The 13894-nt window shown below is 47.7% G+C and overlaps 1 protein-coding gene across 3 annotated transcripts in view; it reads left to right on the top strand.

The window, feature by feature from the left end:
* The window catches only part of SYT6 (synaptotagmin 6), a 57597-nt gene extending 47641 nt beyond the window's left edge, over positions 1–9956 (top strand). The window contains exons 5-7 of one of the 3 annotated variants that reach the window (XM_068538142.1): positions 2592–2763; positions 3986–4136; positions 9723–9956. In XM_068538142.1, the coding sequence (XP_068394243.1) occupies positions 2592–2763; positions 3986–4136; positions 9723–9794 (395 nt within the window). In that variant the 3' untranslated portion in view covers positions 9795–9956. Of the gene's footprint in view, positions 1–2591; positions 2764–3985; positions 4137–7992; positions 8011–9722 lie in introns of those variants that run through there. The other 2 variants (XM_068538144.1, XM_068538143.1) reach the window with 2 other exon arrangements.
* The last annotated feature ends 3938 nt before the right edge of the window (positions 9957–13894 follow it).

Below are 13894 nucleotides of genomic sequence, written 5' to 3'. Positions count from 1 at the left end.
TCAAACTAGATCTCCTGTTTTGGAGGATAAGTTTGAGGTTGCCTTCAGCCCAGACTGCTTTGATGTTGGACTAAACTAGGGAGTGGATGGAGCCCATTAATTGCCTGTTCTTGATTTATATGACTTTGACCTCTAAAACCAAGGATCTTCCTATTCTCCTTGATCTAAACTAGTCATGAATCAATTCTTTAAGCCTATCCACTAGAACCATGACAATAAAAAATAATACAAAATAATAATAAGCATCAGTATACCCCAAAGGGATGGTGAGTGAGTAAACACACCCACCTCTGCCACATCTGGTCCGTACTGCTTTGAGTCAAGTGGTTACAAATGTAAACTTTGGAGTCAGACCTAAGTTGAAATCTTAGGCAAGTTTCTTAACCTCTCAAACCTCAGTTCCCCTATCTATAAGAGGGGGATGATGAATATTTTATAGGGTTGACATGAAGTTTAAATGACATGATATGTGTAAATCTCTTAGCGTGGTGCCTGGCACATACTACATGCTGAACTATGATGGCCCTCATGACAAGGAGGCTGAAACACACTGCTGGTCTTTGTGTCCCCTCCCTCAGCTGCGTAAACATAGGCTGCTGGAGAGGAAAGGGCCTCAAAGGTCGTCTGGAGCCAGCATTCCATTAGAAGCACAGGCTTCTGCCCTAGAGCAAAAACCCGAAGGAAGAGCCCTCTCTCTGCTTAGCCTCTTGGATGATGGTGAGAGTATGGGTTCCTTCAAGGGAAACACCCACTGACTTTTATAAATTAGATATGCCTCATACGAGTGACTAGAGGTGGGGAAGGAAGCTGAGAATCTCCCAGCTAATCATCAGGCATTTGCCTAGTGGCCCGTGGGTCAGGTGGCTCTGTCACATCTTTCCGAGCCTGGCGACATGGAGGTTTGCTCCGCTGTGGGCGTGTATGGAAACAGGCATGGCAGGGGATGAGGCAGCACTTGGGCAGCCTCAAGCCTGAAGACGCTTTCCAAGGCAATGTTCACACTTCAGGAGCATAGAGGTTGCCAAGTTAACAACAGGTCTCGGAGGTAGCTATCCCACCCATCTGCTTGGACCTAAACACTGTCCAGGGCGTATCCATAGAGAATGGAGGTTGCGGACATGAGAAAGCTATCTCACAGCAGATCTAGGAACTCCTCCTTCATTTTTACTGAACATCGTCCTGAGAGAGAACCCTTGCAAATGGGTTGTCAGAGACAGCAGGGTGATTAAACACCTCATGGTCTCCCCAGGTCCCCCATAAACCCAAGTGCCCCCATGGCTAAGGCACAGCTACTGCTGTCACGTTGGTGAGTCCGCAGCACATGTGGGCATCTACAGAACTGCCTTTAAGGCTTGAGTTTCTGATCCCATGTCACGGCTCTCTGTAGCTTCCCCAAAGCTGTGCACCTCTTCTGCCACCTGAACAATTCCCCAGGGAGCATGAGCGCCTCGTTGGGTACTTGGGTGCCCAGGAGTTAGAGCCATACGCCTGTGAATGAGGAGCTGGGAGCTGCTGTTTGGTCCGCACCTCCTGACAGAGTCACAGGAGCCCTGGCTTCTGGGCAAGCAGGTGTCTCAGCACATCAGTGTCTCAAAAGCTCTTATTACCTGTGAGTTGCCCTCCCGTTTCTTGAGCTGTGCAGCATAAATAACAATTATGACGGTGACTGAGACACCTGAGCGATGAGATACAATCGGTGTCACTTCACTTGGATGAGTAGAAAATTTCAGGGTAGGAAGCTGATCATGAAATACCCATTCAGAAAACTAAAGAAGAGACAAGGATGGGAGGCACATGGGTGGTCAGTAAAAAGACATCTCCTCGAGGGCTGGAGAGATTCCAAGATCCCACTGAGAGATGAAATGGCAGCCGGCCACCCTGAGTCCCAGGAGGCCGCCTCACTCACTCCCCCGACCACGGCCCCCTCCTCCTCCACTGCCCAGAGTGGGCAGGAAACAGCTTCCAGGGAGGCAGAGAGCAGGGCTCCTACCCCCTCCCTGATGCCAGATGGAAATGATCTTGATGGGACAATGAGACCCATAATCCTGTCCTCAGGTAGGGAGGACCGGACAAGCATCGTGACTGTCGCTGTTCATTTACTCTGTCTCATCGCTACTCCTTGGGTGTCATCAATTCTATTTTTACCCACTTTATGCTTTGGTTAATAATGCTGACAAGACCCCCCAGAGAAAAGGCTCCAAGTAGGTGAAAGGAACAGAGCGCCTTTGTTCAGCTTCCCCACCCTTTGGAGCCAGCCAGCCACCATGGAGCTGAGATTTAGGGCCATGAATGGCATACCCACAGGCAAGTATCCTGTCTGATCTGGGGCCAGCTTCCCCATTAGTGAAAGTCCATTAAGCACTCTCCCAAGAAGCCTGAGGTCGCCAAAGACTCTGTGTTTATTAAGCACAGAGCATCCACAGAGACAGGTGTACTACATAAATACAAGGTGGTTTAATTATTTTAACAACCCACTGATACCATCTGAGAATAACAGTAGGTCTGGGGCTTCCATCCTTCTGCTGCACATGATGTTTAAGGACATCTGTTTAACACACTCCCTTCCCTTCTCACTGCCCCCATTGGCACAGATCCATACGTCAAAGTGTCCCTGCTTTGTGACGGGCGGAGACTGAAGAAGAAGAAAACCACCATAAAGAAGAACACCCTCAACCCCGTCTACAATGAGGCCATCATCTTTGACATTCCCCCGGAGAATATGGATCAAGTCAGTCTGCTCATCTCGGTTATGGATTATGATCGGTAGGTACAGGTCCCTGAGGGCCACGATCCCCTGCCCCTCGTCCCCACCCCAGTGCAGCACAGTGCTCTTTGAATTTGGACCTTGTGGTTCATGGCTCAGACACTCATTGGTCTCAAATCTGGCTCTACCCAAGGAGGGTACAGGAGTTTGAGGAAAAGCATGGATTCCCTCCCAAAGTAGAAGCTCAAGCTTCACTTCCCAATGGGCTCATTTCCATCAGGGGCTGCCCCACCCATCAATTTCCCTGAATTCACTCCCGACTATTCCCATTCGTCCATCTGGCATCTGTCCTTTAGAATCCCGCCCACTCCCCCCCCCCCCGCCACCGCCCCGTCCTCTCCATTTCCACTGCTGCTACCACTCCCACTTGGGGATGTCTGTGCAGCCTCCTAGCTGACCCCTGCCTTCATCACTTCCTGCCTCAACCCAGCCAACACACCAAGGCACACCTTCCTAAAAGACCACTTTGTTCCTGGGCCTGCCCCTCTCAAGAACCATCAATGGCTCCTGCTGTCTGGACAAGCTCTTCCCCTGGACTCTCAAGATCTCCCAGATCTGGACCTGGCATATCCATCCAACTTGATTTCCCCCACCTTGTATGTGTTTCTTCTCTACCACTTTCCAAATCCTGCATCCCCATCAAGGCTGGCTCCAACACATTCTCCAACTACTTCAGCCACTGTGACTCCTTCTCTCCAGGTGTCACTTTCACTGAAGGAGAAAAAAAACATGCAGTAAAGCCTCAATCCAGGATCTTTAGCACAAGTTCCCGGACATAGTAGATGCTGGGTGAACAAATGTGAGTGATGACTGATGTTCTTGCTGAGTGAATAAATCACATCACAGCCGCTAGGTATGGAGAAATGGTACTCAGAGCAGGTTGATTTATTTCCCAATAGCGCTAATGTCTCAAGTGCTCGTTGAGTCAAATAAAGGAAGAGACTTAAACTCTCCCACTCCCCCAAAGTCAGGCCATCTGCCCACCATTCCTGAGATTCCAAACAAGTTTAGAACCTTTTGCTCATCTGTCTGTGTCCAATGTCCACCCAAGGAGGCTGGGCAGTATTTTACTGCCGCTGGCACCCTGAGGCCCTGCCAAGCATCTGTTTACAGAGCTCAGCATTCTGAGTTAGACCTGTGGGGCTGAGACCCAGACCGCGGGACTTCCCTTTCTGAGAGCATGTCTGGTCACCGATGCCGGGCCCTTTGTTTCTCCCTTAGAGTGGGCCACAATGAGATCATAGGAGTCTGTCGTGTGGGGATCAATGCCGAAGGCCTGGGCAGGGACCACTGGAACGAGATGCTGGCATACCCGCGGAAGCCCATTGCACACTGGCACTCCTTGGTGGAGGTAAAGAAATCCTTCAAAGAGGTGGGTGAGGTCGCGCTTGGCCCTTGGCATGTTTGCTGCATGGCAGCGGGGGCTGGAGAATGGCAGTTGGCTGCTGCAAGACCTCACCTTTGTGGGTCCTTGGGGGGCGCTGGTGTGGGGGGGGTACACGCTTCTCACCCAGGGTGTAACAGGCAGAAAGGAAATGGGGGAAGATGGTGGGAAACGGCTTGACAAAAAGCCTTTGATGTTGAGTATATTGAAAGTGACACTGAGTTCAAAATGGAAAAGAAAAACTTGGAGGAAGCCTTCCCAGCAGCTCACTGTGCCAGGCCCGGAATGCTTCCACGAAGCCCCTGAGCCAAGTCAGTCCTTTCAGAGAGAGCCCCAAGAGGGTGAGATCAGAACTTGGCAAGAAATTCTACCCATGTCGAAGCAGTAAGTTCCCTGAGGCTCTAGCCAGACAGTCCTGGGGCAGTTCTCACCACGTGGATGGAGCTGGCCAGAGACAGGATCCTACCCTCGTGAATGTTGTTTCTCCCCATTGTTGGAGAAGAGAGTGTGGCTTCAAGGTGGCCCAGTTTCCAGCTGGATCCCAACAGAGACGTAATGGACACAGCACTGCCTGGGACTCCTGAGACTTGGGCTCCAGCCCTGGACCTTTCCAACTTGCAGCATAATCTTGAGCTAGTTATTGCTCTCTCAGCTGCAAAGAAAATGTTCCTTCCGGTGACACAGTCTGCCCCACCTCCACCAAACGGCACCAATTTACGATCCTGCCGTTTATCACCTTGGTGGTCCTCCGGCCGGCTTTATCTTTTTTTTTTTTTTTTGCTGTGCAATTCCATTTTCAAGATGATTTTGTGTGTGTGTGTGTTAGTTTCTGCTTTATAACAAAGTGAATCAGTTATACATATACATATGTTCCCATATCTCTTCCCTCTTGCATCTCCCTCCCTCCCACCCTCCCTATCCCACCCCTCTAGGTGGTCACAAAGCACCGAGCTGATCTCCCTGTGCCATGCCGTTGCTTCCCACTAGCTATCTATTTTACGTTTGGTAGTGTATACATGTCCATGCCACTCTCTCAGTTTGTCACAGCTTACCCTTCCCCCTCCCCATATCCTCAAGTCCATTCTCTAGTAGGTCTGTGTCTTTATTCCCATCTTACCACTAGGTTTTTCATGACCTTTTTTTTTTTTTCCTTAGATTCCATATATATGTGTTAGCATACTGTATTTGTTTTTCTCTTTCTGACTTACTTCACTCTGTATGACAGACTCTAACTCCATCCACCTCACTACAAATAACTCAATTTCGTTTCTTTTTATGGCTGCTTTTTCTTAAATGGTTTGGGACATGGGGGTAGCCAAGCAAGTTTTAAACCTCATCTTGTTACTTCCACCCATATCCTAGAAAGCCAGGTGATCATTCACTCATCTTAATAGGTTTCAAGCCAGGAAGTCTAGAGAGTTGTATAAAAATTGAAAAATCTACTAATAAAAAAATTAAGCCACATGGCCCCTCAGCTTAAAAACAGAGTAACCCCTTCCCCGTGTTCTGTGACACAGAAAAGGTGTGGGCAGCAAACCCAGTCTGCCGGCTCCTCTTCCCTCTCAGGGTGGTCAAGCCTGCTGGCACCTGTTGCCCGCAGTGTGAGGCTTCACATTTCTGTCCGGTGGTTGCCTTGATTTTACCACAGCTGTGGAGCTTTAATGAGTGAGGCCAGCCCCTCAGCTCCTGGGCTCCCCTTTCTTCCAGAAGGCTCTCTCTGCAGGGTGTGCGTGGGGTACACACAACCAGCCTGCACCTACACAGGAGGCAGCCAGAGGGCATCCAGTGCCTCACCGACTGCAGGGCTGATTCAGTCTAGGGAGGGGGTGTGGCACCCCTCCTTTTAAAATCCTTTGCAGGTATTTAAGGATAGAATAAGTATACTAAAACGTTCAGGATGGTGTGGGGCAGGGGCAAGGAATGGGAGCTGAGGGGCCTCTGATGGGCTGCAGGGCCTCAGGCACCTCACTGCCCCACCTGGTCTTCAGGTTCCTGGTTGCTAAAATGAGGGGGTGGGCTCCTCCCATCTCAGCTTTTCTAGGAAACTCTGGCCCAAAATGACAGGATGACAGGTGGCAGGTGAGCCCACATCTTGCATCGCCTTTCTGACCTTGAAGATGCAATAATCCATTGCTGTTACCGGGTTAGTCTGGCCACACAGACTGAAGTAACCAGCCAACAGTGGCTGGAGATGGGGGTGAGGTGCAGGGTAGCACAGAGGGGCTGGGGCTCGGCCCCAGAATTGCTCTCCATGATGAATACCACCTAATTAAGCCAAATAATTGATTTCAAGTCCTGTTTCTTTAAGAACTCTGACTCACAGGTCCAGACTACAAAAGAAAGATAAAGTAGAACCAAGCCCTTGAAAATGAATATTTGATGAGACAGAAAAGGGAAAGTAACAGTATATGGAAAACGAAAAGAGAATAAATTGATTCATATCCTTTGGGTTTACTTTTTTCTTGACCTCGCACACCAAGTTCCCGAGACTTTCCCTTCCCCCACTCCCTGGCCTTCCATTTTCTGCTCAGCTGATCATTTCTCTGTATGAAGAAGCTGAAAATGACATTCACCTTGGCAACTTAGGATTTCTTCAGTACAAATTTGTAAAAATGTGTACCTACACTTTTAGCATCCATAGTTTAAGTACCTTTATAGAGATGCATCTAAAAACCCACTAGGATAATATTAAGTAAACCCTCTTTGTGTTCGTGTGATGCATTGTACTTGAACATTTATCATCTCAATCATCCTTAGATCTCCTGCCTTCTTTTTGGTCCTGTTCTGGACACTGAGCACGAACCTTGCTCCTGGAACTTGTTTCTCCAGTTTGTATAATACATACGAAAATCTTATTCTCCCACTCCTGCGAAGATAAATGGCATCATATCTAGAAAGCACTATGTTTATATTCCACCTTTCTTAGAGGAGTTTCAAGTGCTGTGATCATTTCTGTTTTATTAACGAGAACAGAGGGCACCACACTGGCTTGTTTGTTTGGGGTTTTAAAATTAGGTTGAAGGAACAAATTAACTGAAAAGGTATTTTTCCCTGCTGGGATTTTTTCATGAATAAAAATTGATTAAACCACAGTGAGCATCCTTCCCCAGCAGAGGCTGTGGCCTCTTTCCTCTCAGCACTCCTGCCCAATGCTACGTGCTGTCGCTGTCACCACACACAGAGCCCACGTTGACCAGCGATCTTCTCCAAGGCGGTTTACTATGAAGGGTCAAATTCAGATCATCTGCCAGAGATTTTAGATCTCTGTTGGAATGTCACACATTTCAGAACAATAAAAGATCTCACTGGATCACAGCTGCCCTGGAATAATCATCCTCGTTGATGTGCCGGGGACCAATTCACTGCTATTTCAGAGCCACTATGATAAGCCTGCAGGAACCATTCATCTTCCCATTGTCCAGGAACCCCATCTCCTCCCACTGTTTATCTTCACAGGAAAAATCAGGGGCTGGCAGGGGAGCCAGTGTGCCTTCTTCATTTGTCCTGGATAAACAATTATGCTCCCGTGTGACTTCTCTTTGAGCTATTATATAAAGGAAAAAAGATGTACCTGTGTAGCCATTTCTTTTTTTCTCCTCTGAGCTGGCCTATCAATCAGGTTGTTTAAGAGGCATGCTTACCCAGGGGAGAAGCCAGTAATTACAATGTACCTTTCACCGACATTAAAGGTTGTAAGCGAAAAAGTAGAAGTTCTAAAATGAAGATCTGTTAAATGAAAGCATTAGTAATCATCTTATGTCACCTTCTGGTTAAGAAACACTTGAGTCAGAAGTCACAGTGGGCTCAAAAACCAGGCATTTATTTATGTAAAATATTTCACCAGGGAAACCCTCGGTTGTGATTTCACTCACGTGGATGCTGCAAGCAGAGAGACTGCCACCGGAGTTAGGAGTAAGTACCTGGTATGGCACCAAAGAGGTTAGGTTTCTTATTCCATCGTGTGTCTCCTTCTTCTCCTGATGTGGCCAGGTGCAAAGGTGGCCACAGAATGGAGCAGAGGAAACACTGAGTGTGGATGGAGTTAGGAGACCTGGCTTCAGATCCTGGCTCTGCTCCTAACTAGCTGTGCATTAACTCCTCCGTATCTTGGTTTTCTTATCTGCAAGAACAAGAGAGCTAGCCTGGATGATCCCCCAGGCCTGCCTTCGGGTTTCGCATGCTAAGATTGCTCAGGCCCAGGTCACGTTATGGTGGTCATCAATACCTGCCTGTCCAGCCTTTGATTAGTTGTAAAGATCTGCAGGTTGGCCTGTCCAGTGGGTACTAAGGGACCATGAGGGACCGAGCCCAGGCACAGGTAACAGAGGCTTTCCTAAGAGCCAGGAACATGAAGGCGATCAGCAGGTCTGGGTCTCTCCTCTGCGTTGTGGGTTCCCACAGGAGATGCCGGAAGGGATGGTCTAATCCTTAAGTGGCTCGGCTCTGTCTAGAAAGGGCTGTGTTGTGAGGTGGAGGGTGGAGGAGGGACCGCGTCCTTTCCCATCCTACCCCTACACATAACACAGAGGTGTAATCCACTTCTCCTCAGCCCCATCCCTCCACATGGAGACCCCAAAAGCCCATGAGAAGCAAAAGGGGCTGCACTTCAGCTTCAGAAAGGCCATCTCACCCACGTACCTAACTTCTCTCCCTGGAGCCTTGTCCCGCAGGCACCTAGGAGAGTATTGCGTCTTCTCTGCTCACAGAAAGGATGGGGTGAGCAGTGGACGCTGACATGCTTTGAAGTTATACAGTCACCAGACGGGTCTAGAATATTCACAGGGTCAGATCCTTGTCCAGAAAACATTGCTCCAGCTCTGCCTGGCTTTTCAATGTAAAGAAGGGTTCGATGGCCCAAGCGCGGGTCATCCATCCTCAGCCCTCTCCTCACTCCATTACACCTCATTACATCACCATCTTCACAGAGGGGTTAGAGTTGGGCTGAGGGGGTGGCAGCCTGTGAGACAGGAGAGGGAGGAAAAGAAAGGTGGAGGCACCCGAAAGGGCAGGGGGCTGCCATCTCCTCCCACCTCTTCACAAGTTGAGTGTGAAGTCCCCCGGGAAGCACTCAGACTGAAGAGGAGAGCCCAGCGCTGAAGCAAGATCAGGGCTTTAGCTGTACGAACAGCTCCCAGACAAATTGCTAAGAATTCATGATTGCAGGATCTTGGCAGTAAGGGCATACTCTGCAGACGGCCTCTTTCACTGCTAACAGAGTCCGATTTTCAGTGTGAAAAATGGCTGAAGCATTCAGAAATGGTTCGGTCATAGCACCTCATTAACTAACACGCACGCACGCACGTGCACACACACATGCACCTGCACGCATGCACTCCACACGCTAAAGAAAGCTTTCATTATCTCTGCAGCAGGTCTTTTCTAAAAATCAGGCCTTCCAAACTAGAAGCTCGAAAGCTGGTTCTCCTTACGTTTTTGCATGGCTAACAGCAAAATTCACGGAAGCTTATGAAAAGCCGGGAAAAGGTGAATTCAGTGCATGGGCCGGATGAGTTTCAGAAGTTGAAATGTACATTCCCTTGGCAGCGGGTAAGCGGCTTTTTCTCCTCTCCGCAGTGGCAGGGCCGAGCCGCCAGCTTCGACAGCGAGAGCTCGTGCCCGTCTCCGAAACCACCTCCGACACCCTGAGCTGCACGGCGGAAGGGCCACACCAACGAGACTCAGCAGGGTTCTTTTTGCACTTGTTCAACCGTCTAAACACAGTGTTGTGCAGCGGCGGCGGTAGGGGCAGCGCCTCTCACTCCAGAGTCTTAGCTGCCCCGTGTAGGTCAAGGCTGAGACAATCGTCGTGTGGTCAGATCTGTCTTAGTCTTTTCTGTCTCCCAAGGTGATATTTTTCTGGTTCTTTCACTTTTTATGGATCTGCTGTCAGGAAGAAAAGAAGAGAAAAAAAAAAAAAAAAAGAGGGGAGAGCCCTGACATTGGTTCTATTAAATACAGTGTAAAATAGTCGTCTTTGAGGGGGAGGTGGTTTGAGTTTCTGAAATTTTGTGTCTCCACTGACCTCCGTAACCCTGGAGGAGAGGGAAGTGGGATGGGCAATGGCTGCTTTGTTAAGTGGGCTTCGGGAAGGTGCAAATCTGGCGAAGAGCCTTTACAAAGGCTACTACTTACGACTCTTAGAAGCTCTTTGCTGATGTGACATAAACCGAGATGTGGACTCCTGGTCCCATGTTGAAATTGGGAGCACTCCGAGCTGTCTGTGAACCTTCAGCTGGTCGTGCAGGGCTCCTCGCTCCCAGTCCTCGCGAACGTTCCTCCTGAATTGAACATGTCTTGATTCCTCATGGGAACTGAGTCACTTTCTTTAGGAATGATTCTGTTGAAATGAACATGCCATATGTTTTCTGGCGCGCCACAGTTAATGACCATATTTGTTTGAAAATAAGATCTTTGTTCTGAAAAATAACCTTCACTGTAAAAAAAAAAAAAAAAGGAAGCACATATGTTCTGGAATGATTTCTGCGTTATACATAGCTTTATAGTTCCATGAAGTATCAAGCAACTGTTTAAAATGCCTAAAGAGATCAAAGAAGAAACTACATAACATGTTCGTTTCTGAATGGGAAGTTTTGAAATCCAAGGAAGAGGTGTAGTCTATCTTTTTATGAACACTACCTTCTTGATTAAAACCAAGTCAGCTTAAGTCTATTTCAGCCCCCTTGACTCTAGGACAATGTTCATCTTAAACTTTAGTTCTATAGATTATTAAGGACTTCAGTGTTTGTTTGTTTGTTTCAGTGGTAGTGAAGGATTTTTTTTTTTCCTTTAGATCTCTACCGTAGGTCAAGTTCAGTTTAGGAAAAAAGAATGTTTGAACTATTCTGTATTGTAATCGTATATTTCTGTTGAGTTAATAGTGGTCTTCCCACCAACCCCCTAGAACTAGATTGATTTGCTCCATCTCAGTCTGTATAGCCCTGGTAGATGTGTGGGTGGGTTTTCACTTCAGTTTGTGGCTGTGAAATGCCAATTTCCAGAGCTGTGTGTGTGACTGGCAAGAGGCAAGTCTGCTGAAGAAACGCTTCCTTCAACAATGGCAGGTCAAGAACGTAAAAACTGTTCACACACCTTGTGTCTCACTCTTTACATATGTCACATGCTTTAGGAGCAGCAACTCAATAAAGTAACCCTTGTTTTAAGCCAAGTTATCAGGTTTCTGTGCTGATATAACTTTGGGTAGTGTCTTCTAAGTCTTAAAAATGACCAGATTGGGCAGGAGGTAAGAGGATATTGTGGCAAAAGAAGTTTTCATTTTAAAAAAAGAAGTTTCTGTGCTGATATAACTTTGGGTAGTGTCTTCTAAGTCCTAAAAATGACCAGATTGGGCAGGAGGTAACAGGATATTGTGGCAAAAGAAGTTTTCATCTTAAAAAAATGTAGATTAACTGAGAATTCACCCTGTACTAGCTTTAGGCTAGGGGTTAATGTGTCATTGGTGTAAAGATAAGTTTTCTCCCCAAATGTCTTGTGACTGACAGGCCTTCCCAGTCAAGTGGTCTTGCGGCTGGATGTTCTCTTGAGAGAAGAAAAAACTCAAGGTCATGACAAGACTTCCAACAGGCCATGAACTTCATTCTGTTCCTTGACTCTAGAATGACCCCATCAAGATGGCCATCTCAATCATTGGGCAGGTGCTGGGGGGTCCTGCAACTATGAAGGGGGCATTGACTTTCCAGCGTCATAAGGAGCCCAGAAATTAGTGTGAGGGGTTCCTTCCAGAAGTGAGCTTGAAATGCATGTCCAGCTGTCATCTTCAAACCTGTAGGCAGATGGGGAGGACTGCTCTAGCTTTTTGGAGGAGGGAATAGGATCAGCGCGAATCACGGAAGAGTCACTGCTCTTAAGCATTCCTTTTATGTCCAAGCAGCAGTCTCACACGAGCGAGCCTCCCAGTGGCTGTGAAAAATCATTTCCTGAGCAGGTTACGGTTAGTCTCCACACCACCCTGACCAACTGCTACCACTCCCGCTACGGCAGTTTTAGTAAATGTCTACAGGCTGGGGAGCCCCGCCCCCCCCCCAGGGAGGCTCTCAGCTCCTGGACCCCCGCCTCCAGCATCCTCCGGGGAGACTAGTCCTCAACCCAAAGCACGAATGAAACCTGAATTTCTGCCCATTTCATTGTCTACCCTGATCTCTCTCCCTCAAAGATGAGCATAAAATGATTACAAGTTGCAGAATAAAATGAAATACAAGGTTGAGTCATTTGTCAGCTTCCTCTGCCACGAGTAACCTCTTTCTTGGGTTGGTGATGTGAGCTTCGCTGAAGTCATGATAACCAGGGCCTTTTGTACATCGATGTTTTTTTGAAAGTGCAAAGTTCCCTTTGTGGAGCAGTGTTTCTAGGCTGAAGAATGCTTCTCCCCTCCCCTCCCCTTACACTCTGGATGCAATTAATTGCCTCGTCATTTTAAAAAGTATGTTGTTAATCACTGCTTTGTGTCTTCCCACCCTTGTCACAGCCTGGAGTTTTTATTCAATTAAATCTCCTCTTGCCCATTTCTCTTATCGTTGTACATTCCTGAGGTTTAGCAGTCAGCACACACACAGGGCACTGGAAAGCTTTTATTTTTAATCTGTGTTTCACATAGATAACCACTTCCCTTCAGTCAAGGTACAGCGGAAGGGCTTGTTCATATTTTATTCTGCCCAAGGAATACCTGTGTACCCCGGAAGGCTGGAATCCACCTGTGTTTTGTCAGGTTTGTAGCTCACAGAGCATTTGGTACACGGGGCTCTGCTGTTTTCTCAGCTGTTCAGCTCAACAAGCAGCCACTCCAGATGCTGAAGCTTCTCTAGGGAAGGGGTCACACACTCATACTGGGAAAGTACAATGCTTTCGCCTACCGGGAGAGGAATCCTGCTAATTCTCATAAAACGCAGCTTGAGAAAATCCTGTTGCAGACTCGAAAATTAAAACAAAAACAAAACCAAAAACATTCTAACTTAATAGAATATCCTCTCTGCTCACCCCCAGCTTTTAATTAATTTAGAAAGCAACGCATAGAGTAGAGAGTGGAAGGTACTATCTCTTCCTGCACATCTGCATCTAAATTACTGACACTCCACAGTGAGATGACACCAAGGGAGCCAAACTGCTGAGAGAAGCACTCTGTTGCCCAAAGACGCAGCTTCCTCTTGCTTCTGACTTCCCATCAGGTCACCCACCAGCCGCCAGGATCTGATGATGTGCTAGTCACATCTAGAGCAGATCAGCCATCAGGGTAAATGCGTCTGGCTGGCTGCTCTGGGTTATACAGCAGTAACAACATTCAGATTTCAGCGACTGAAAACAACAAAGGCTTATTTCTTATTCATGCTAGATGTTCATCACAGGTCAGCAAGGGGGGGCTCTGCTCATCGGATTGATTCAGGGGAACTCAGGATGACAGAGCAGCCAACATCTCAGACATTGCCAGTTGCCACGCCCGAGGGTGGGTAAAGAGCACTCGGAAGGGTCTCATCCTGGCCTCAGTGCTCTGGCCCAGAAGGAACATATGCCACTTTCCTTCACAGTTCATTGCCCAGAACTACTCATGTGGCCTCCAAAACATAAGGGGTTCAAGCTCCCAGAGGAAGAAGAAGTAGAAATATTTGGTCATCAGGACTTGGTAGGACCACAGTGAACTTCATAGACCCGTGAAGTGTGACAGCTACTGAAGGGCTGATTCCGAGAAACTAATAAAGGGAGACTGTGGTCTATTCATTTTCGAATGAAATCAAGGA

Source organism: Eschrichtius robustus, chromosome 3, assembly GCF_028021215.1.
Source record: "Eschrichtius robustus isolate mEscRob2 chromosome 3, mEscRob2.pri, whole genome shotgun sequence".
NCBI lineage: Eukaryota > Metazoa > Chordata > Mammalia > Artiodactyla > Eschrichtiidae > Eschrichtius > Eschrichtius robustus.
The sequence above is the reverse complement of the archived record's forward strand: the minus strand, read 5'-3'. Positions and strand labels throughout refer to the sequence as shown.